This window comes from Dipteris shenzhenensis, chromosome 13, assembly GCF_047967505.1.
Source record: "Dipteris shenzhenensis isolate YYH24624 ecotype China chromosome 13, Dip_SZ_1.0, whole genome shotgun sequence".
NCBI lineage: Eukaryota > Viridiplantae > Streptophyta > Polypodiopsida > Gleicheniales > Dipteridaceae > Dipteris > Dipteris shenzhenensis.
The window spans coordinates 10,763,661-10,785,947 of NC_141608.1; the positions used below are offsets into that span (position 1 = coordinate 10,763,661).

At 45.2% G+C, this 22,287-nt stretch overlaps 1 protein-coding gene across 4 annotated transcripts in view; it reads left to right on the plus strand.

Moving 5' to 3' along the window:
• Window positions 1–4,031: 4,031 nt before the first annotated feature.
• Window positions 4,032–22,287, plus strand: part of SS4 (starch synthase 4) — a 153,403-nt gene continuing 135,147 nt past the window's right edge. For 3 of the 4 annotated variants that reach the window (XM_087383530.1, XM_087383531.1, XM_087383532.1), the window contains exons 1-2: window positions 4,032–4,580; window positions 4,719–4,968. In XM_087383530.1, coding sequence (XP_087239656.1) covers window positions 4,390–4,580; window positions 4,719–4,968 — 441 coding nt within the window. In that variant the 5' untranslated portion in view covers window positions 4,032–4,389. Of the gene's footprint in view, window positions 4,581–4,718; window positions 4,982–22,287 lie in introns of those variants that run through there. The other variant, XM_087383533.1, reaches the window with a different exon arrangement.

Sequence of the window (22,287 nt, forward strand, 5' to 3'; positions counted from 1 at the left end):
GTGGAGCCACGATGGTATGAGAGATGCCCAACATCTTGTGACATTTCCCTCACCTTCTAGGTGAAGAGGAAAATAGAAAGGCCACCTGTGCCTTCCCTCAACCATTCCCGTTTGGAATGGTTGGGATGACGGGTCTACAGGGGAACCAGAAGAAGGGGGCATAGTGCCTTGTGTACTTTGCTTAGGAGCTAGTTCTCCACCTCTATATGGCAGTCTTTGAACACAACACCAATTCTGTCCAACCTTTTTTGGAAGCCCCTCGTTAAGATTGTTTCCCTTGGCTCCCCATCCTGCAACTCCCCTGGTTATGGTTATGGCTATGGCTGGTGGAGTGTTACAGGATGGAGCACTAAGGCAAACAATGGATCCCATGACTTGGGCAGCATTAAGCATAAGCATGCATTCTATGCTTCTCCAACTCACTCTGACTTCCTTCCCTGCTGCTTTTCGATGACTGTCTCTGAGAACTTCCATCACCAAATTTTGTTGTTGTCTCACACTCCCGATCCTGGATAGAATTTCCATCCCTTCGGCTCCAGGATGTTTGTTGCTGTGAAGACTAAGGGCCATCCTTCTGCTTTGTCAAGAACACCCTTCTTGTCGTTGCTTCCTTCTGACATTTTGCTGCTGTCACACATTCATGAGCCTGGACAGAACTTGCACCCGCTCCTGGATGTTTGTTGCTGCGAAGATTAAGGTCCATCCTTCTTCTTGTTAAGAACTTCCTTCTTGTCGTTGCTTCCTTCTTGCATGACTACTGTGTTGACACCCTAAGTTTCACCCCGTTTTTCATTGGATTCTTCATGAACCATTTGCATGGCATCATCCATCAGGCTCGATTCCTTCCCTGCACCATTCTTAGAGGGACAATCTCTTGCAAAGTGCCCACTGCACTTGCAAAAGTAGCATGCATCAAGAAAACTCCCAAAATGCACCTTAGCAAAGATACTCTTATTTTCTTCTATCTTACATTATGCAAACTCTTGGAGAGGATCTTTTAGTTTGCTATGGAGGGACGTAAAGGACCCTACCCAACACTGCAATCTTCTCAATCTCTCCCACAAAGAGCTCACTGATATTAGGAAATTGTATCCATACTGGACACTTGTGTTGCAACACTTCTTCCGATGTAAACGAGGCGCACAACACGATTGCAAAAACCAAATTGCCTTCATACCCAATCACACTTGAAATGATCCAATCTCTCTCAAACACCCTTCTAATCGAAGCTTGGAAGAAACCTTGACCAACAAAGCGATAATTAGCCAAGGAGCACTTACTAACCCTTGTAATGATCCCTTCTAACCAATGCTTGGAAGAAACCTTGACCAACAAAGCGATAATCAGCAGCCAAGGAGCACGCACTTAAAAACATTGAATAGAACCATTTGAGAAACTCCTCCTCGGTGGGGATGCACCCATGGAAAGCATAAAAAACCAAAATCCTGCAGTCGGGAATACTCTTAACAATGCTTGCAGGTTGTATGTCCTGTATGTCCATCGCAAGTCGTGCAATCCTTCTGGTACCCCCCTCGGGTGACTGGAAAGCCTCTCTCTTCCTAAGATTGATCTTTTGAAAGTCATGTTTAAACCATGCAAGCTCAATGGGGTTAATCTTTGAGGATTAGATCTTGGGTGTAGCATGGTCTGCCTTTACCAACGCAAACTTCGAGTCAAGGAGGCACCGCTTGTCAGCAAGCATTCTTGCCCGAACACTCCTTTACTTGGGTTGCTCATCTACCTCACCCTTGAATAAGCACAAATGCATATCATGTTGTTATGAGTTTCCTTGATATCAAGGCGATAAAGGGTTCATTGAGGGGAAAGTTGAACAATTGTTTACCACGTCGAGCTATGTCATATCCATTAAAAAACCTTTAGCTGGCATGTTTTATCTAACATAATAGGCTATTTACCAATACGAGGATTTCTATGTTATGGATTTATCAATCTTTTTGGTATTTTATTTGTACATGGTTTGAATACCAAAGCTCTAGTTAATAAGTTGCTTAGAGGGATTTTAAACAATTAACATAGATATTTAAGGAAATTAATATAACTTGTGCTAGCATTGAAGGACTGAGTTTGAGAAAAGTTTTTACAAGAAGGACTTATGTTCCTTTAGAACGCATTATAGAATATGTCCTAAAGGAGCATTCATATGAACTAGATTGTGTTTCCGTATATTTTAAAATGTTCTAAAGAGGGTAACAAGAACAAACAAGCTTTGTTTTCCTAGAAATGTTGGAGAAAAACTTAGGGATAATGCTAAGGGTTGTATTGCACTCATAATACATATTAGTTTTTGAGATGTTCTACTTGTTGATTTGCTAATAGCATACATGATTTCTAGCCGTAGCAAATATGAACTAGCTTTGTGGGAACCCCATTGGCCATATCATTTTTGGATATATATGATTTGATCCGTTATGCTATTCTCAAGCACCAAAGCTACTTGATATACATACATACATACATATATGTGCGTGCATGTGCGTGTGCGTGTGCGTGTGTGTGTATGTAGTGGAGAGTTCAAATGATGGTGTTTGATTTTTAAGCTCTGCTACAATAAATCAGCCCTACTATTTTATATTATCATGGTTTTGGGGGATGGCATCCATCTATCTTCTTATTTATTTGATGATATAGTTAATTGAAATAGATATGTAGGCCATTAGAATGCCTTGCCATTGCAATGGCATGTTCTCCTTTCTTTTGACATATGCTTGTGGCACTCTAGAGTAGTGAATGTTAAGATTTTAGCTTGGAAGACTAGCAATCCAAGTACTACTCCTAGTCACTCTCTTTTAAAGAAATTGATATTTAGGAATTCAAGTGTTGCACCTACTCACTCTTGTAGGTTGATTGAAATATAGCATTTTGTGGCTCTCTTCTAGATTGATTCATATATATAGCAATTTGGAATGGTTATTTTTAGCTGTCAAAGATTGGCACTCCAATGTGTCAGTTCTAATCATATGGTTCTCAAATTGGATATGATTGTGAATGTTGATAACTGTTTGTCATACAAACGTTCTAGAAACAAGTGGTATTATCCCTTGTCATGGACCAAACAACTCTCATTTAAAACACCTTGATTTAGAGACCACAATGGACCACGTAGACTAACTGACATTAGTGATCAATGATTACATGCCTTGCAACACGAGTATCTCTCTATTGAGAACCTCTTCTCCATTCTTAGTTGATTGGTAGACTTAGTCCCTCATACACAAATCAAGAATACCACCGTAGTTCCATCCTCTCCAATATGTAGTTGTGTTTGTGTTTGTATTTGTCTAGGGTGTAGAGCCTCAACCCATTGAGGTCGTTGCATTGGTTTTTTAGTCTCATATACCCTTGGGTCTTATGAAGACTTGAATAAATGTTATTTCTTACTCTCTCTCACACACACAAATGCATGTGGGTGCACACACCCACCAAGTTGTGCCATTACTTAAGAGGACATCCTTGCGGCTTGCTATGTGGGCTAATATGCCTCTGCACTCGGTGGTGAGCGGCTAAGCACGACGAGCGTTCTTGTCAATATACCTGTTGCTCTCTACACGTACCGGGTCCCTACGAGTGACAGTTAGGAAAGTTTCAACTCGTTGCAACCATCATGCGCGTGCGTAGCTTGCTATCGACTACTGGTAATCAATGGCAAAGCATCAAAATGCTTGGGTGGAGAGACCTTTTTTCTCTCTCCAAAGGTGGCACACAAAACAAGGAGCAATCTTGAGGGGGTATCGTGCGGGAATAGCTTTGTGAAGAAGAATAGGCAGGGGAATAGCTTTCAAGAAGAGAATAGATAGGAAGGAAGGCAAAAAGGGTCAAAAGTCACAGGTGTCCAAGGGCAAAGATAGGCAGGCAAAAGGGACCAAAGTCACAGGTGTCCACCCTTGGTGGAAAGATAGGGTATGGATTGCCTGATTTGTTTGGTGGGGCTAAAGGGGAGGGACACGTGGCACTCAAAATTCGTTTGATTCTAAGCCACACACTCGATTATAAAAAGTGCTCGAATGCGATGAGCAGTTTTTCACAGATGCAATGAATTCTATGTAATCACAGAAGCATTTTTTGCTACTGGATTCGAAGAATTCAGCAGTGATCTTGCTCTGATTTCAGTTCATTTCTCTCTGCTGCTTCATCATCGCTTCATGGATCCCAAGCTCCCTCCCTGAATTTGGGATTTGCCGCAGCTTCTGCCCGAAATTCACAACATATCTCCTTTGGAAGCTCGACTTTCCTTCAATCCATGGTTCCTGAAGTCTTAGCCCTCGGAAATGCCCTGCTTGTCTCCTCCACCGAGCTCCTTTCCCATCGATAGATGGAATTTTAGTCGATCGTAACCCTTCGGATTATTTCAGAGGGATTCTTCTCGGCGATATGGCTGCCATTGGCGCTGCCACTCATTTTTCATTGACTTTAGGAGCCGCCAGACGCGATTGCGGAAAGACATTTCAGCAATCGTGCTTCTGCAGATGTTCCAAGAGGCGATCCAGTGTTTCGTTTTTGGCTTGTAACTGCAGCAAATATCCTGTTGCTCCAACGTGCAGATTGCGCTCTAGGAATGCAAGGTAAGGATAAACAGCACTTTGTTTGTAAAGAGCTCTAGGCTCTCCAGATTGGATAGCCAAAACATTTGTCGAAGAGGCTACTTGTTTTCTTCCGTCCTTTCCTTACCATGGCGTTGTGGGGTATGGATTTTTCTGCAGAGCTTCTAACAGAAAAACCGAAGCAAAGAAGGGACCACGCCAGCGACGATTTGTCCACCCCCAGACTACATCAGAGGATAACAAAGAGGGGCATGAACTCATTGCTGAGGTAGACATCAATCACACAATTGATGATGTAGCCGAGCAGGTGCCATCCGTTAACAGCGTGGCTTCACCTATGGTTCTAGAGGAAGATGAACAGAAACTAAAGGAGGCTGAAGCTGCAGATCCCTTGACGTCGGAGTCTTTGGTACCCTAACTAGGTTCCCCTTTGCCCTTATCTTGCACTACTCGTGACACGAATTCTCATACGTGAGTTGTGTTTTTGTGTTTTGGATGCAAGCAGGCTCAACGCTGAAAGACAATTTGAATGCATCCAAAGTGGGCTCTTCATTGTTTGTATTTGTGGGACTACGTGTAGCAACAATTGTAGACGGACTAAGCTTTGTTTTTATATTGAACGACAATCATTCCAATACATTGCCTCTCTTCTGTTTTTGAGCTCAGAAGTGTGCTAAGGATTTGGACACATTTTCACAAACACCCATTCACTTGAGATTGACATGAGTACTTCTTTCACGAGCTCAGCATACACAACTATCTGTAAAGCGATTTAGCCTACATGGATCCTTTTGGACCAGGGGGACGCTTAAAAGTGCCTCAGAAATATCTGCCTGCCTAGTGCCACAGCATGCTCCAGCCCGTGGACATGCTACTAGGTCTGTTACCTCGCAGGCACTGGGGAGCAAGGTATAGATGCATCCAGCAAGAGGGAAGAGAGCCTGCAAATCCAGCGTTCAGGCAGCAGCAGCAGGGTCTGCAGGCCCTTATATAGTGCCCCGATCAGTTAGCTTGCTTGTTTCTTACTTTGGTATCGCAGCTTAAAACTGCTTGTGAGGTTTTAAGCCTGAGGTTTTCAGTGCATAGTAGTGACAGGCTCCGGCAGTCCACCGGAACCCACTGACTGCAGTGCAAATGTCGAGGCAGAATCCACTGTTTCAGGGGAAGTTACTCCTGCGATTGAGCATCACTCACTCCATCCTACATGATGACGATCATGCACGGATGGAGTGAGCCCGGGAAGCCTGCCGTGAAGCCAAGGAGTAGAATTTTGTTGGCAGGGCAAACATTCACTGACAAACTTAACCACATCTCGCCACAAACCATCCCAAATAAAGCTCTCCTTGACTTTTTCATATGTTTTTGTGATACCCGTATGCCCTGACATAGGGGATGAGTGCATTTCCTGTAATACCATCAACCTGTACTTGGAGTCTGGCACAAGATAAATTCTGTCCCTGCACCATAACAGTCTGTTGCGGAGCTGAAATCGAACATGTCCTTGGCTGGACGGACTTTGTAACTCCACAAAAATAGGGGCTGCATCAGAATTTTGCATGTATTCCTCCTGAATCCCAAGTATCCACTCCTGATGAAGCGTGGAAATGGCAGACAGTTTGCATGACCACATCCTGGACAAGGCATCAGCAACCACATTCTCTTTCCCCTTTCTATATTCAATGTCAAAATCATAGGACTGAACTGCAGCCAGCCATCTCTTCTGCTTCATGGATAAATTAGGCTGCGTTAAGAAGTACTTGAGTGTCCTGTGATCTGTTTTGACCTTAATCTTTCTACCGTACAGGTAGTGGTGCCATTTTGCAAAAGCATGCAAGATTGCCAGCATCTCTTGATCATAAACATGATAATTCATTTCCCTGGCATTAAACTTCCTGCTCTCAAAAGCAATCACACCATGCTCTTGTCTTAGGACAGCCCCTAAACCTTTGCCACTGGCATCCATCTCAATAATGAAAGACCGTGAGAAATCAGGGCACACCAATATAGGTGCATTGCTAAGGGCATCCTTGAGGTTATCAAAGCTGAGTTGTGCTGCTTCTGACCATTGGAAGGCATCCTTTTTCAGCAAATCAGTGAGAGGGGCAGCCCTTTTGGCGAAGTGTCTAATGAATCTCCTGTAAAAAGAAGCAAGACCCAAGAAACCTCTGAGCTGCGTGGTATTTTGTGGCTGCGGCCACTCCTTAATGCATTTCACCTTAGCTGGGTCTACCCTGATTCCGTGCCTGCTTACAACATGACCAAGATATTCAACCTCCTTTGTCATAAATGTGCACTTGCTGGCCTTGGCATAAAGCTGATGCATCCTCAAGATTTCTAGCACTTGTCGGGATTATGCACATACATGGTGGCGTTACATGCGAGTCACCTCAGAAGCCTACCACCTGGAAACAGTTCAAGGAGCTTATGGTCACGACCTTCATCTCGGCCCTGATCCTTGAACAGTACCTTGCTGAATTCTATGCACTATCACTGACAGGTACGGTCCAAGAGTACTTGCAGCGTTTTTGGAGACTTTCTTTGTTTGTACAGGATATTTCTGAGAAAGGGAAGTTGCTGCGTTTTATACAAGGCTTAAATCCCTCTCTAGCTGCTGATGTGAGAGCTCACAATTCTCTAACCATTGAGCGAGCAGCCCAGCTTGCTGAGGTGTTTGAGCCAAAATATGCTGGCAAGTACAAGCATGTGTCACATAGCTTCTATGGTACTGCTTATGATGCTGACAGGAAGACAAATTCTGCTGATTGGATTGATAAGAAACCAGCAGCTGCTTCCTTCCCACGATATCCAACGGTTTCTGGAAGTAAGATGCCATATGCAAAGCCATACAGGCCCATGGATGCAAAGACAGGTGTCAAACCCAGTGCTGGTTTTGACAAATCAGAAGTTAAACAACATTCCAGAGCCATAATGGACAGTAGGAAGAAGGCAAATTTATGCTTTAGGTGTGGAGAGAAATGGACACCTGAGCACCGAGATGTGTGCAAAATGAAGAATGTCAGCTCAGCCAAACTCAGCATGATAATTGAATTATCTGATGATGATGAAGTGGCTGATGTAGCAGACCCCCATGATGTCTCTCATGAGGAATTGACAGGAGCTCATGATGCAGATGAGTCTCCTGACACAGATGCCACAAGGGGACTGTTTTTCCTTTTGATCTGGGTGGGGCTATTGAGCAAACCTCTCATGTGATGCATGAGATTGATATTCAGCCTACATGTAGCAGGAAAGGCCGTAAGCCAACACTCTGTGTTGGAGCATGAACCTACAATGCCTTTTCATGTCAGAGGTGATGCTAATGGTAATTTTCCTGTGGATGATGAACAGATTTATTGGGATGCCCAGTCTACACTGTATACCATCTCACTACATGCCTTGATGGGTGCCAAAAGTGCTGACACAATCAGGTTGAAGGGAATGATTAATGGCAGATCTGTCCATGTATTGGTAGATAGTGGTAGCACTCACAGTTTCATTAATTGTAGAACATTGCAAAGATTGGGATTAGTTGCTACAGAGATAGACCATGGTCTGAAAGTGGAGATCGCGAATGGACAGCACATGATCAGCAGACATTGTTGCCAGGATGCCAGGATCAAGTTTTCTGATCATTATGAGTTTGCAGGTGATCTTTTGGCATTGGATATGGGGCCCATAGATGCTGTCTTGGGTAAATGCATGCCAGCAAAAATGATCCTTTCCTCATCATTCTTAGGGTAGAAGCGGAAATAATCTTCAAGCTTCGTGAGCCACTCCTCCAACTCATTGGGAGTGCGAGTGTCACCCTTAAACTTATGCACAGAGATTTTATCTTTCACATCTTTGGCTGCGTTATTCCTATAGTGACTACCAGTATACTTACGCTTGAAGCTCACATACTGTGAAAAGGGCATCTCATTACGAACATCCTCAGGCAAAGCCCTATATGAACGTAAGGCATCTGAAAGCATATCATCCATGTTTGCATGCTGCCCACTTCCAGCATCATGCTGGTTAGGAGAACCACTCCCCTGATGCATAAAGTGCGTCTGACTGAAAGCATTACCTCCCTGATACGCAGGCTGAGTCTGACTGAATGTATTAACAGGAGGTGTCATCAAAGCATGCAATCCCTACTGAGTCTGCCTGCCATAAACATCTCGGTGGGTGGGTGGCATAGAAAAAGGTTGAGAAGAGGACTGGCCCCTCTCCCAATTGCCCTGAAACCCAACACCCAATCCAGGCATGCTCACTGTTGGCAAAAATGTGCCAATGGGCCGGCCCAAAATGGACGGCTCAGCCAATGAGATATGCGAGCCCAATGGAGGCCTGGAATCAATAAGAGAAGTGCTCGGCGGCACGGGCAAGGCATCACCAGAATCAACATAAACCCCATGCTGGGGTGCATGCATAGAACCAACATCATAAGTGCGACGGCCATCAGCCATAAATCCCCTGTGTGGGTTAGGAAAATCACCCTGGCTATCCGACTGATCCCCGTGCTGGGGTGCGGGCTGCTTACCCTTATCGTGCATACTGATGGTGGTAGTGATCTGTTGCCCAATGTTCTTACCCATCTGGGTGATAGCTGTATCGTGCATAGCCATAGCAGTGGTGAGCTGCTGCCCCAACTGTTGACCCATTTGCTGAAAAGCCCCCTGAAGCATCGAGGCCAATGCATCTAGAAACTGTGTGTTGGTAGGCATAGCAGAAACTGGCTGTGAAGGAGATGCACCCTCTGTGACCGGCATCTGCTCGTGCTGAGCAACATCGTCACCGTGCTGAGATGACTCATCCGACCGGGGTGCACGCCTGGGTGCCATGAGTGACACGAGGAAAATGTGCCAAGTGTCGAAGGCTCGATGTAGAGGCTGGAGAGGTGTCAGTAGTGTAAGAAAATAGTACGCAGCGGAAGATAACAACAAAACGCAAGTGCACGATGGAAAGCTGGAGAGAATACAAAAAAATTCTGATATACCAAACTGCTGATACAACTGATGGTTGGCTGTCCACCCGTGCGCTCTACAGACAGAGCTTCGATGGTGATCTAGACAGATGCTGGACGGAGGACTATGAGCGTGAAGAACTGGTGATCTGATGATAGGGGGTGGCCACTATTATATAGTGTAAGTCGGTTGACGGTCGGCCTTGTAATAGGCAGTCGGCCTAATAGACAGTCGGCCTGGAAGACCAGCCGACCCTTCAGAAAACATGCCGGCGGGCAGATGAAGGATCGCGCATAGGTCATACCGGCGGCAGATGAAGGATCGCGCCCCCCGGACCCCCTGCTATCGGGGGGGCTATCGCCCCCCCGAACCCCCCCTTTTTGCAGACATGTATCTACTCTTGGCTCCTAAGCCGTCTCATAACCATCTGGTCTACTCTAAGACCCCTTCCAGTGTCTAAACTGGGGATCCCTCCCAATATCCGATACCCATCATGGCTTCTCCTCATATGGGGGCCTTACAACATTGGGTACACAGAATATTGGTGGGTTACATGAGAGGTGGACATTTGAGCTAACTCTAACAAGTAGCAGTCGTTGAAGAGGTTCGATGAAAGCTCGGTGAAGAGGCTGGAAACGGGGCTCAAAATGAGCCACGAAGGTGGCTAAGAAAGGCCCAGAATAGGGCTGTAGGAGTACCCTAAAAGAGGTTTTTTTTTTTTTTTTTGGGGAAGCTTAGGACAACTAAGACACCTAGGGTAGTTAGTACAGTTCTAGCCTAGACCTTTAGGACTGTTAGGACACTGTCTTAGACCAACCTAAGCCAACCTTTAACCTTAGTTAGTACTAAGCCAAACTGACTAAACCTAACCTTACCCAATCACTAACCTAACTAAACCTAGCCAAAGTAACCCAATCCACTAACTAGCGAGACCTAACCAGACCTAAACTAACCTAACCAACCAACCCATCCACTAGCCCACTGTAGTTCCCAGCAACCTTAGAGGCTAAGGTTTGCAGGGTAGGCAGCGCACGGGCGTGGATGGTGGTGTAGAGATGGCGCGCACGGGTGTAGAGGCGCAGCAGTCGGGAGACGCACGGGAGCAGATGGTCAAATAGGATGGACGGTGACGGTAACAGAGGTCGATGGTGACGGGCAGAGAGGATGGACGGGTGACGGTAACGGAGGTCGACGGTGACGGGGATGATAGCAGGACTGTTGCGTTATTCTTGTTGGCGATCAGACGTAGGCCGACGATCAGCACTAGACATTTTGCCATATAGGGTAGCCCTCGTGCGGCGACTTGCTCGTCATCTGTCCCACAGTTGAATTGGAGCTGTACGACCTGTTATCCATCTGTGCCCCAGACGAATTAGAGCTCGCTGGGATTGCAGATCTTATTGCTCGAGGTGTTCTACTTTTGCAAGGTCTAGCGTCCGTCTGCTTCGTGGAGACTTTGTTTGAGAAAGCCGTTCCTTCCAAAAGCCCTCTATTCCTTGCCATCAACAACATGAGAAACAACCAGCCATTCCTTGCGAGTCACGTTGCACGTTTTGGCCTGGTTGTCAACCAACACCTTGCTTTGGCTATGTTATTCACACAGTTGGTGTAACAGGTACTGAGATTCGGAGTGAAGGGGTGAAGGGGAAGCAAAGGTGCCAGAGTCGGGGCTCTGATACCAATGTAGTGAAGGTGAATGGGGAAGTGAGAGAAAGCCACGGAAGGCAAGGGGAGATAGAGAAGGAATAGGGGAGGGAAGTAGAGAGAACAAGACTGGAAGTACACAAGTGATGAAGGAAGCAAGGAGAAGTGGATTAGACGTCAAATCAATAGCCCCTTACAATCCTTTTGGGTTGACTTATATAGTCCCCCACAGTTCCCACATTTCCCTACTATTCTCCCATCTATTTCCCCCTTAAAATCCATCTTTTTCCCACCTTCATTACAGTAGATGTTCTTGGTGTGGATTGCAGAGAGTTGGAGCAGGTGAGGTGTATAGTGCACAATTTTTTGTGGGCAGGCCTGCACGGTACACGGAATATGTGGGCCAGGGTCGTCTGGGGAGACAATGATTCTCCCTTAGGTAAAGGGACGCCTAGGTTACAATCATCCAAAGATGTAGAGCAGAGCCATGTTGGGGAAGCTTATTGTCAGGGGTCTAGTTCCAGGCTCCGAGCCTTGGAAGCTCCTATTACAGTAGGGGGTTAAAAGACCCCCCCTCATAGGTGGCAAGTGGCGCCTAGTCTCACTGATGGATCTTCAAAGAGGCCCCTCTCATAGGGAAGGGCTCGCCATTGATGTGGAGCTTTGTGGTGGCACCCTAGGTAGTTTCATTCATGCGAGGCCCCATCGTAGAGATGAGTTTGAGCGACAGCCCCTAATTTGATACCTGGACATCTGGGACCAAGAGGGTCGTACATTAGGTAGTGCATGCACATTTGTTGGCTTAGTGGGACAATGGTCCAGTGAGAGCCCAGGGGCATAGGGTCGGTTCCCACAGTAGCTCGAAGAGAGGTTGAGCTTGTGTTGCCATCTGAGAGGTGCTAGCAGTAGGATTTAGGGTATCATTGAGGATATCCTTGAGGCATGGAGGGAGGGGCTTGGATGGATCACAAACGCCACAAACCCTTTGTGTTGGTTTGGGCAGTTCTCGTGGATGGGAGTTCCTCTCAAAGTCTTCAGACTATAGCAAGTCTTCATGGTATCATTGAGGATATCCTTGAGGCATGGAGGCAGGGGCTTGGATGGATCACAAACGCCACAAACCTCTGCGTTGGTTTGGGCAGTTTTCGTGGATGGAGTTCCTCTAAAAGTCTTCAGACTATAGCAAGACCACGATAAGCCCTACTGATCTTCTTTAGTGTCAGCTTGACTGGTTTACTCCACTTGGAGTTAGAACAAGGGGATAAAGTCCTGGGGAATATGGGGGTCTTGAACATGGTAGAGTAGCAGAGGATCATAGTAGTTAGGCAGTTGGGGCAGACATGGACCATCGACCACAAACCCTTTTAAGTTTCTGTATGGGTAGGATCACTCTAGGTGGCATCTCTAGTTATGTGAGGGTAGACCCTGGTGCGAGATGCAGTGGGATCAAGCGACTGGTTTTGGCCATCCAAGGTAGGGCACTCGGAGTAGGTAGCTGAGGTGTCCTCCTACACCACCTGCATTGGTAGATGGCTTCAACTAGATGCGTTTGTGTGGAACTCTTCATGGGAGCGGCATTGGCTCAAGCATCAGGTGCTGCAGGAGGTCTTGACCAGGCTCTAGGCCCACCTCTACTATTGCAAGCATAGAGAATTAAAGAAAATGCTTTTATGATTAGAAGAGTTGAACATGGGAACATTGGCCGCCCTAAGAAAGTAGTGATGTTAACCTCTTATTGTAGAGTACATTGCACATATGAAAATGTGGTGCGACTTTGATTATATCTATCTTGGAACGGAAAGGTTGAAGCATTGGCTATTTCAGATTCACAGCTTGCTGAAACTCATCTTTGGCATGAGAGAATGGATAGAGCTCTTGCAAAGCTACATTCACAGCAGATGGCAAATGATGTACCTCAAATTCACACAGTTTCCAAACATGTGTGTGAGGGTTGTCTTTTGGGTAAGATGCATCGATTTCCTTTTCAAAAGAATTGTCCAAAACTCTCACAAAGGAAATTGCAGCTAGTGCATAGTGATGTCTGTGGCCGAATGAGGAAAAATGCCATTCTGGGATACAAGTATTTCATGACTCTCATTGATGATTTCACAAGATATTGCTGGATAGATCCTTTAAAAGCCAAATTTGAAGTTTTCTTATGCTTTCAGAGATGGCTGAATATGGTTGAGAATGAATCAGGATGCAAGCTTGTCACCCTCAACACAGATAGGGGGGGAGAGTATATGTCAAAGGAGTTTGATGCATTTCTATCTTCACGGGGCATTATTCACTCATGCACTACTCCTTACACTCCTGAGCAGAATCCTTTTTCTGAAAGGAAAAACAGGTCCACAATGGACATGGCCAGATGCATGCTTAAGGCCAAGTCTTTGCCCAATAAATTTTGGCTTGATGCAGTAATGTGTGCCAACTATGTGCTGAATAGATCACCTACACGGGCATGGAAGACTGTTACACCTTATGAAGCATGGAAAGGCAGGAAGCCTTCACTTTCACACATGAGAGTTTTTGGGTCTCTCGCATATGTTCATGTACCATCTCAGCTGAGACATAAGCTTGATGACAAGGCAATCAAATGCATATTTATTGGTTACAGCCAGGAGAGCAGAGGGTATCGGTTATACCAACCAAATACTGGGAAGATTATTGTCAGTAGAGATGTAATCTTTGCTGAACATTCAGCTTCTCCTCTTGTGGACTGCAAAGCTAAGCTAGATGTTGACATGTTTGATGCCTTGAATCTTGGTTACCTTTGCCATCATCAGAAGAGGACTTTGACCAGCAACATGAGCCTCTTGCAGGCCCTCCACCAAGCAATAATCAGCCACTACCTCATGCTGATTTGCAAGTTTCTCTTCCAGCACAAAATGATCCCACTATTCATGATGCAGTCATTGAAGAAAGAGTTGTCAATAGACAGCAAAGGCAAGTTCCCGGATGGTTTCTTGATACATTGAGGGACAGCAAACAAGATCAGCCTTTTGCTGCTCGGACAAGATCAGGGAATAGACAGCATGGTCACTTTCTTGAGTTTGCACTCCTTGCTACAGCTTGCAATGAAGAGCCTCTGTGCCATAAAGATGCTTTTGACAGCAAAGAGTGGATGGATGCAATAAGAGCTGAGTTACATTCCATTGCTAAAAATGACACATGGGAATTAGTAGATCTCCCTCCCGGCAAGCATGCCATTGGAACCTAGTGGGTCTACAAATTAAAAAGGAAATCTGATGGCAGCATCGATCGATACAAAGCCCGTCTTGTTGCAAAAGGGTATGCCCAACAACAAGGCATTGACTTTGAGGAGACATTTGCTCCCACATCCAGGATTACTACCATTAGATGTGTCATTGCCATTGCAGCCCATCATCATTGGCAAGTGCACCAACTTGACATCAAGACTGCTTTTCTTCATGGGGATCTGCAGGAAGAAGTATATGTCACACAACCTCCTGGATTTGAGGTTGTTAATTCTGAAAATAAGGTATGCCGGCTTAGAAAAGCCCTTTATGGTTTGAAGCAGGCACCCAGGGCATTGTATGCCAAAATTCATGCACACTTACTATCCCTTGGTTTTCAGAATAGTCCCACAGAACCTACTCTTTATGTTCGCGGGAGTGAATCTGATTTTTTAGTGCTGATTTTATATGTGGATGATATGCTCATCACTGGCCCAGATACTCAGCAAATTGCAGCTTTCAAGGCTGATTTGCAGCAGGTTTTTGAAATGTCAGACATGGGACAGCTCCACTATTATTTGGGCATTCAGTTTGCTCATGTTGAGGGGGGTATCATGATGTCTCAGTCCAAGCATATTGGACAGCTCCTTGATCGTTTCCAGTTTGAGGATTGCAAGCCAATCTCTACTCCAGTGGACCCTGGCTTCAAATTCTCAGCTCATGATGGGAGCCCACCATATGATATCACTCTTTATCAGCAGGCTGTTGGATGCCTTATTTATTTATGTCACACCAGACGTGACTTACAGTATGCAGTATCTCAGCTCAGCAGATTCATGCACATGCCCAGTTAACAGCATTGGCAGGCAGTGAAGAGAGTCTTCAGATATCTCAGAGGCACTCAGGATTCAGCCCTCTTCTATGGTGATGAGGGTTCACTTATCTTGCATGCTTACACGGATAGTGACTGGGCAGGATGTTCCGACACCAGAGTGTCACATTTTGGCAATTGTTTTTTGCTTGGCAATTCATGTATCTCTTGGCTCAGCAAGAAGCAACCAACAGTCATCTAGCTGTGAGGCTGAGTACAGGGCAGCTTTCACCGCTACAGTAGAGTGTGTTTGGCTTCGACAGTTACTTTCAGATCTTGGTATTCGCCAGACATCCTTCACTATTGTCTACACTGACAGCCAGAGTGCTTTGGCTTTTGCGCGTAACCTAGTGTTTCATGCGCGTACCAAGCATATTGAAGTTCACTATCATTATGTTCGGGAGTGATTGTCAGCAGGAGACATAGAGTTGTCCTATCTTCCCACAGAGGACAACATAGCAGATATGTTTACAAAGGCACTTCCTCGTCCCAAGTTCGAAGTCTTCCGACAGGCTTTACACTTGGTTCCCTTTGTTACATGATCTGACATCCCTTGTACATTCATCAGCCCATCCCATGGAGGGGGGTTTGTAGTGTTAGAATTATAGATATAATTCAGCAGTGACCAATGTAATTTAATAAGCTAGTTAGGGGCACTTTTCCCTCTTTAAGAGGTTTTTCCCCCTAATTGCAGTTAGTCCACTAACTATGGTTTTGTCACTAGGACAAAACCTTATCTCACTCTTTTAGTTGTATCACACTTACACTCTTCTATTGCAACTAAGCTCTCAAGCTTTCAGCTCTCAGCTCACTCTTTTGCTCTCTCTCCCCAAATCTTACATTTGGTATCAGAGCAGGTTCAAGAGCTCCGTGCTCCCTGCTCCCTTCAGCTCCTGCTGCACATTCGCCTCCAACACCAGCCCAACAGCTTCCTGCTCCAATCGTTCGTCGTCCGTACAATCTGTACGGACTGATTCCGTACAGTCCCACGCCGTACATGCTGTTGTCGTACTTGCCTTACATGCTGTTGTCGTACCTGCGCGTACCTGTTGCTTTCGTACCTATCGTACATGCAGTCTCGTTGTACAGCTCGTCGCCGTACAGCCTACAGTTCCCTGTCCGTACTTGCAGGTGTACATGTGCGCACAAGCAGCTGTACAACGTCCGTACGTTGTACGGATTTCGAGTTTGTTGTCTGTACATTCGTCGTACTGCCACACGTGCAGTCCATATCTGCCATCCGTACAGTACATGCGCTGACTGTCCGTACTGTCCAATGACAGCCAGCCGTACAGTCCTGTGTCAGCCAGCCGTCCATCCATTCAGCACATGCCGTACAGCAATAGCCCGTACAATTATCTGCCGTATAATTGTACGGACTGTCAGTCGTGTCGTTGCTGTCCGTACAGGATACATCTATTTTCGCTGATTCCTACAATTCTGTTCTAGCAGATTTTGTTTCGGAGCAGATTTTCTTTGCAAACATTGCAGGCACATTCGGAGGTTTAGCCCAAAAATTTGGGGCTTTCTGTGCTTTTGCCCCTTTCTGGTTGCAATTTCAAGCTCGAAATTTGGGGCTTTCAGTTTTGCAGTACAATTTCTTGCAGAAATTTGGGGATTTTGTGATTACACTGCAATTTTGCAGTGACATTTGGGGCTTTTGCAGACAGAGCGCAATTATTGCAACATTTGGGGCTTTTGATCAATTTGCCCCTTTCTGGTTGCAATTTCAGGCCTATTTTGGGGCTTTTGTGTTGGGAGAGCAATTTTGGAGATTTCAGTTCATACTGCATTTCTTGAAGTGTTTTACAGCACTTTTGGCAGATTCTGGAGAGTTTTTGATGCTTGGACAGCTTTCTGACAGTGCAAGTGCAAAAATCTGAGTTGCATTTACAGCCAGTGCTTGGCTGTGTTTTTTGGGACTTGTGCATTTCATTCCCAGTAAGGGAATTCAGTTTTGTATCTGCTAAAATCTCTTTCTCAGATATGGCCCAGCAAAAGCAGAATGATTTCCAGTTCGGTGGTCTTTCACAGGAAGACAAGTTGGATGGTACCAACTACTCCCTCAGGAGTTTTATGGTACGCATTATTCTGATTTCTTGCAATTTATGGGATTATATGAATGGGGGTGAGATCCGACCAGCAGGTATAGCACCTAATACCCCTCCCTAGCAAGGAGGTGGAAGAGGTCGTGCACAGGGTGCAGCTGTAGGACAAGTTGTTGGTGCAGCTATAGCCACTACTCCAGAGCAGAAGAGATGGGATTCACGGGATGCCTTAGCTTTGTCATGCATCTCTCTTTCAGTGAAAAGATTTATCATTCCGCATATCCGGTCGTGTAAGACCTCGAAGGCAACGTGGGATATCTTAGAAAGCATGTATGCAGCCCGGAATGATGCAATGGTATCTTTCTTGAAAAGAGAGTTAAGTAATACACATATGGAAGAGGGTGACTCCATGTCAGTCCACCTCACAAAGCTACAGGATCTCAGAGAGCAATTATTGAACATTGATGAGATTATTCCTGATTCAGAGATGATTACCACCACTCTGAATTCTCTTCCTGAGTCTTATCTCAGCTTTCATACCTCGCTGAACTTATCATTGAGGGGGGGTGCAAATCCTCTCACTTTTCATGAATTGATAGGACTTCTGCTTCAGGAAGAGCAGACCAGGAAAAACTTGGCTTTACGTGCAGGTGAACAAGCTATGCTCTCAAAGTTCAAGTAAAAAACAAAGAGACATGCAAAGACATCTGTAAATCAGCCTTCCAGTGGGTCAGGACAGCCTTCACAAAAGGCTAAGAATGATGTAAGTAAGCCCAAGAAGAAGGGTTTTTGTCATTACTGCAAAAAGCCAGGTCATCACATTGCAGAATGCAGGAAAAGGCTTGCAAAAGAGAAGAAAAACAGCTCCGGTATGGCTGTTTCAGATTCAGCTCCTCATGCATTTGACAGTGGGGATGCTGCAGCCAACTTTGTTGGACAGGATTATGCCTTTTTATCTTGCATTTCAGATTCTAGGCTGGCTGCTCCAGATGCTCGGGATAGTATAGCCACTTGTAATGATGATACATATGCCTTTTTGACTTGCAGTTATGATCCTTCCACGGATGCATCAGCTTTTAGTGTCAATGAAACACTGAATACTTGTGGTATTTTGACAGCGGTGCCTCCAAGCATATCACTTCTAAGAAGTGTCTCTTTACTTCCTTGCATCCACCTCCCGTTGGTAAGAAAGTCACTTGTGCCAACAACTCGTCATATTCAGTACGTGGTACAGGAGAAGTTGAGCTTACCGCCATTGATGGCTCAGTTTTCAGACTTTTAGATGTCTTGTATGGGCCTGGTATCACCAAGAATCTCCTTTCAGTGTCCACTCTTAACAGGGCTGGATTTCAGGTCATCTTTGAGGATGACAAATGTGCTGTCCGAGACAGGGAAAATGATTATGCCTTGAGATTATCTGGTACTCTACTGCGTGGGCTTTTTCAGCTTGATCTTTTTGAGAAAAGAGCAGCCCATGCTCTTGCAGTTTCTACTCCTACTGCTGCCATGCAGAATGCAGAATTATGGCATGCGAGATATGGCCACATGCATTACGACAGCTTGATGACACTTTAGAAGCACTCTATGGTTGATGCATTGCCACCTCTTGAGATACCTCCTCCACATGCCTGTGAAGGGTGCATTTTAGGCAAGATGCACAGATTCCCCTTCAAAAAGGATGGTTCAGTTAAAGCTGTCCGAAAATTACAGCTTATACACAGTGATGTCTGTGGTCCCATGAGGACTCCATCATTGGGTGGTTATCTCTACTTTGTTACTTTTATTGATGATTACTCCAATTTCACTTGGGTCGTTGGACTGAAGCGTAAATCAGAAGTGTTCATGGTGTTTAAACACTTTTCAGCCATGGTTGAAAATGAAACTGGACTCAAGATACAGACATTGCGCATAGATAGAGGTGGGGAATACTTGTGTGCATATTTTGATGCTTTTCTGAAAGGCAAGGGTATTGTGCATCAGCTCACAGTGAGGCTGACCCCTCAGCAAAATGGCAAAGCTGAGAGGAAAAATAGAACTCTTATAAATCGGGCTCCCACTAAGGCTTTGAAACTCCCTATGAAGTCTGGAATGGGAGAAAGCCTTCAGAGGATCATTTCTGTGTCTTTGGATGCCTTGCATATGCTCATGTGCCTGTTGAATTTCGGCATAAGTTGTCAGATAAGGCAATTAAGTGCATATTTGTTGGGTACAGTGCAGAAAGCAAGGGGTACCGTCTCTACAATATTTGTTGGGTACAGTGCAGAAAGCAAGGGGTACCGTCTCTACACGCAAGATCATTGTCAGTAGAGATGTGATATTTGCAGAAAATTCAGCTCACACTCAGGCTGAATTTCATATGCCTTCTTCTTCAGAGGATGTTTTTGAGGGGTTACTACCCATTGCCTTGGGTTCCCCCGCTGATATTTCTGATGCAAATCAGAATTTACAGCCACCTCCCGATGCTTGAGTTCAGCCACAGGATGTCTTGCCACCTCCACAGGCAGTGGAACAGGTGGTTCAGCAAGAAATTACAGACATACATGCAGCAAAAACAGTCCCAAACTGGCTGTTACAGACTCTCAGGGAGAGTAAGATTGATGCTCCATTACCTGGCAGGACTCACAGTGCAGTAAGGCACATGGAAGGTGCTAATTTAGTGGAATCAGCATATGCAGGTACTCTTCTCGATGAGGAGGAGCCTGCAACATTCGAAGAAGCAAAGGACAATGTGCATTGGATGAATGCCATGCACGATGAATTGCAGTCCATTCAGAAAAATCAGACTTGGGATGTCGTAGACTTGCCACCAGGTAAACATGCCATTGGTACATGATGGGTTTTCAAGGTGAAACGGAAGCCAGATGGCTCCATTGACAGATACAAGGCAAGGCTGGTTGCCAAAGGCTATGCTCAGAAAAAGGGCATAGATTATGAGGAGACTTTTGCTCCTACATCCCGGATGACCACCATCCGATCAGTTATTGCAATGGCTGCACATTTTGAGTGGAATGTTCATTAGTTGGACATTAAAACAGCCTTCCTAAACGGAGACTTGTTGGAAGAGGTTTATGTCAAACAACCTCCAAGCTTTGAAATTACAGCAAATGCACTTCAGGTATGCAAGCTAAATAAAGCTTTGTATGGGCTGAAACAGGCCCCTCGTGCATGGTATGCCAAGATTCATGCCTTTTTGACCAGCAAGGGGCTGCACAATAGTCCTACTGAGAGCACCCTCTACATCAAGAAGGATGGGGGGGAAATTTTAGTCATCATTCTTTATGTCGATGACTTACTGCTCACAGGGTCCAATGAAGATAATATTGCAGATTTCAAAGCTGATTTGCAGACCAACTTTGACATGTCAGATTTGGGGCTGCTTCACTTTTATTTGGGGATCCAGTTCTCTCAAGAGAGACGTGGCATTGTTATGTCTCAGTCCAAGTATGTGCAGAAACTCTTGGACAGATTTAACATGCATGATTGTAAGCCCATAGCCACTCCCATGGAGCCACGGCTGAAACTCACAATGCATGATGCAGGAGAATCAGTTGATGCCACATTTTACAGTCAGGCTGTTGGATGCCTCATTTATCTCTGCAACACTAGACCTAATATTCAGTTTGCAGTATCTCAGGTGAGCAGGTATATGCACAGCCCAAAAACTATGCATTGGCAGGCAGTTAAGCGCATCTTCCGTTATTTGCAAGGCAGGAAGTCTTTTGGCTTGTTATTTCCCAGGGGGGGTGACTTGTAGATGCATGCATACAGTGATTCAGATTGGGTTGGTGATTATGACACTAGGCAGTCCACTAGTGGCAATTGTTTCTTTTTGGGTAAAGCTTGCATTTCCTGGCTGAGCAAGAAACAATCTACAGTGGCTACCTCATCATGTGAAGCTGAGTACAGAGCAGCTTTCATAGCAACAGTTGAATGTGTCTGGCTGCATCGTCTATTTGCTGATCTTCATCTGTCATTGGAGGGTCCTTCTCCAATTCTCATTGATAGTCAGAGTGCCATTGCAGTGGCAAAGAATCTAGTATTTCATGCTCGCATGAAACACATCGAGGTTCACTATCACTACGTCAGAGAGAAGTTACATGTAGGAGAGATCAATATGATCTTTGTGTCCACACATGACAATGTTGCAGATATTTTTACAAAAGCACTTCCACGTGAAAAGTTTGAGGCATTTCGCAGTGCCCTGAACTTATATCCGTTTGGTGATTAATCATCCTTGTACATGACATTGGCACTGCAGGGGGGTGTTAGAATTATAGATATAATTCAGCAGTGATCAATGTAATTTAATAAGCTAGTTAGGGGCACTTTTCCCTCTTTAAGAGGTTTTTTCCCCTAACTGCAGTTAGTCCACTAACTATGGTTAGTGACTACTAAGGTTTTGTCCGACAAAACCTTATCTCACTCTTTCAGTTGTATCACACTTACACTCTTCTATTGCAACTAAGCTCTCAAGCTTTCAGCTCTCAGCTCACTCTCTTGCTCTCTCTCTCCCCAAATCTTACATGTAGGCCATCTCCTGGTGGTTCTAGTGATGCCCTAGAGGCCATGGTATGTGCCCTTGTAGGCATAAATATAGGCACTTGTAGTGTTAGTGCCTTTTAGGCCACATAGGACACTTAGTCCTATATGACACCTAGGACACTTAGTCCTAGGTCTAGGTACTTGTACCTGTTCAAAATGGGGAGAGGGTGAGAGACACATGATTGGAGACAAGAGCTGAGGCACGAACTGATGTTGATTGATTGATTGATCACAGCAAGTACATAGCCTCTTTTATAGGCTGGGCAAGCCTTATCTTCCCACACAGACACCTCATAGATGAGGTCACACACAAGAGAATCTAGATCCTATAATCTAGGGGAGGAATTACACCTACCACATGAGGTGGCACAAGTGGCCTCAAGACTCTTCACACTCACACAACTGTAGGACACTCCTAGGACTCTAGGACCACACACACTAGGACTCCGATTCCAACAAACCCCCCTTCGGAGCTAGGGT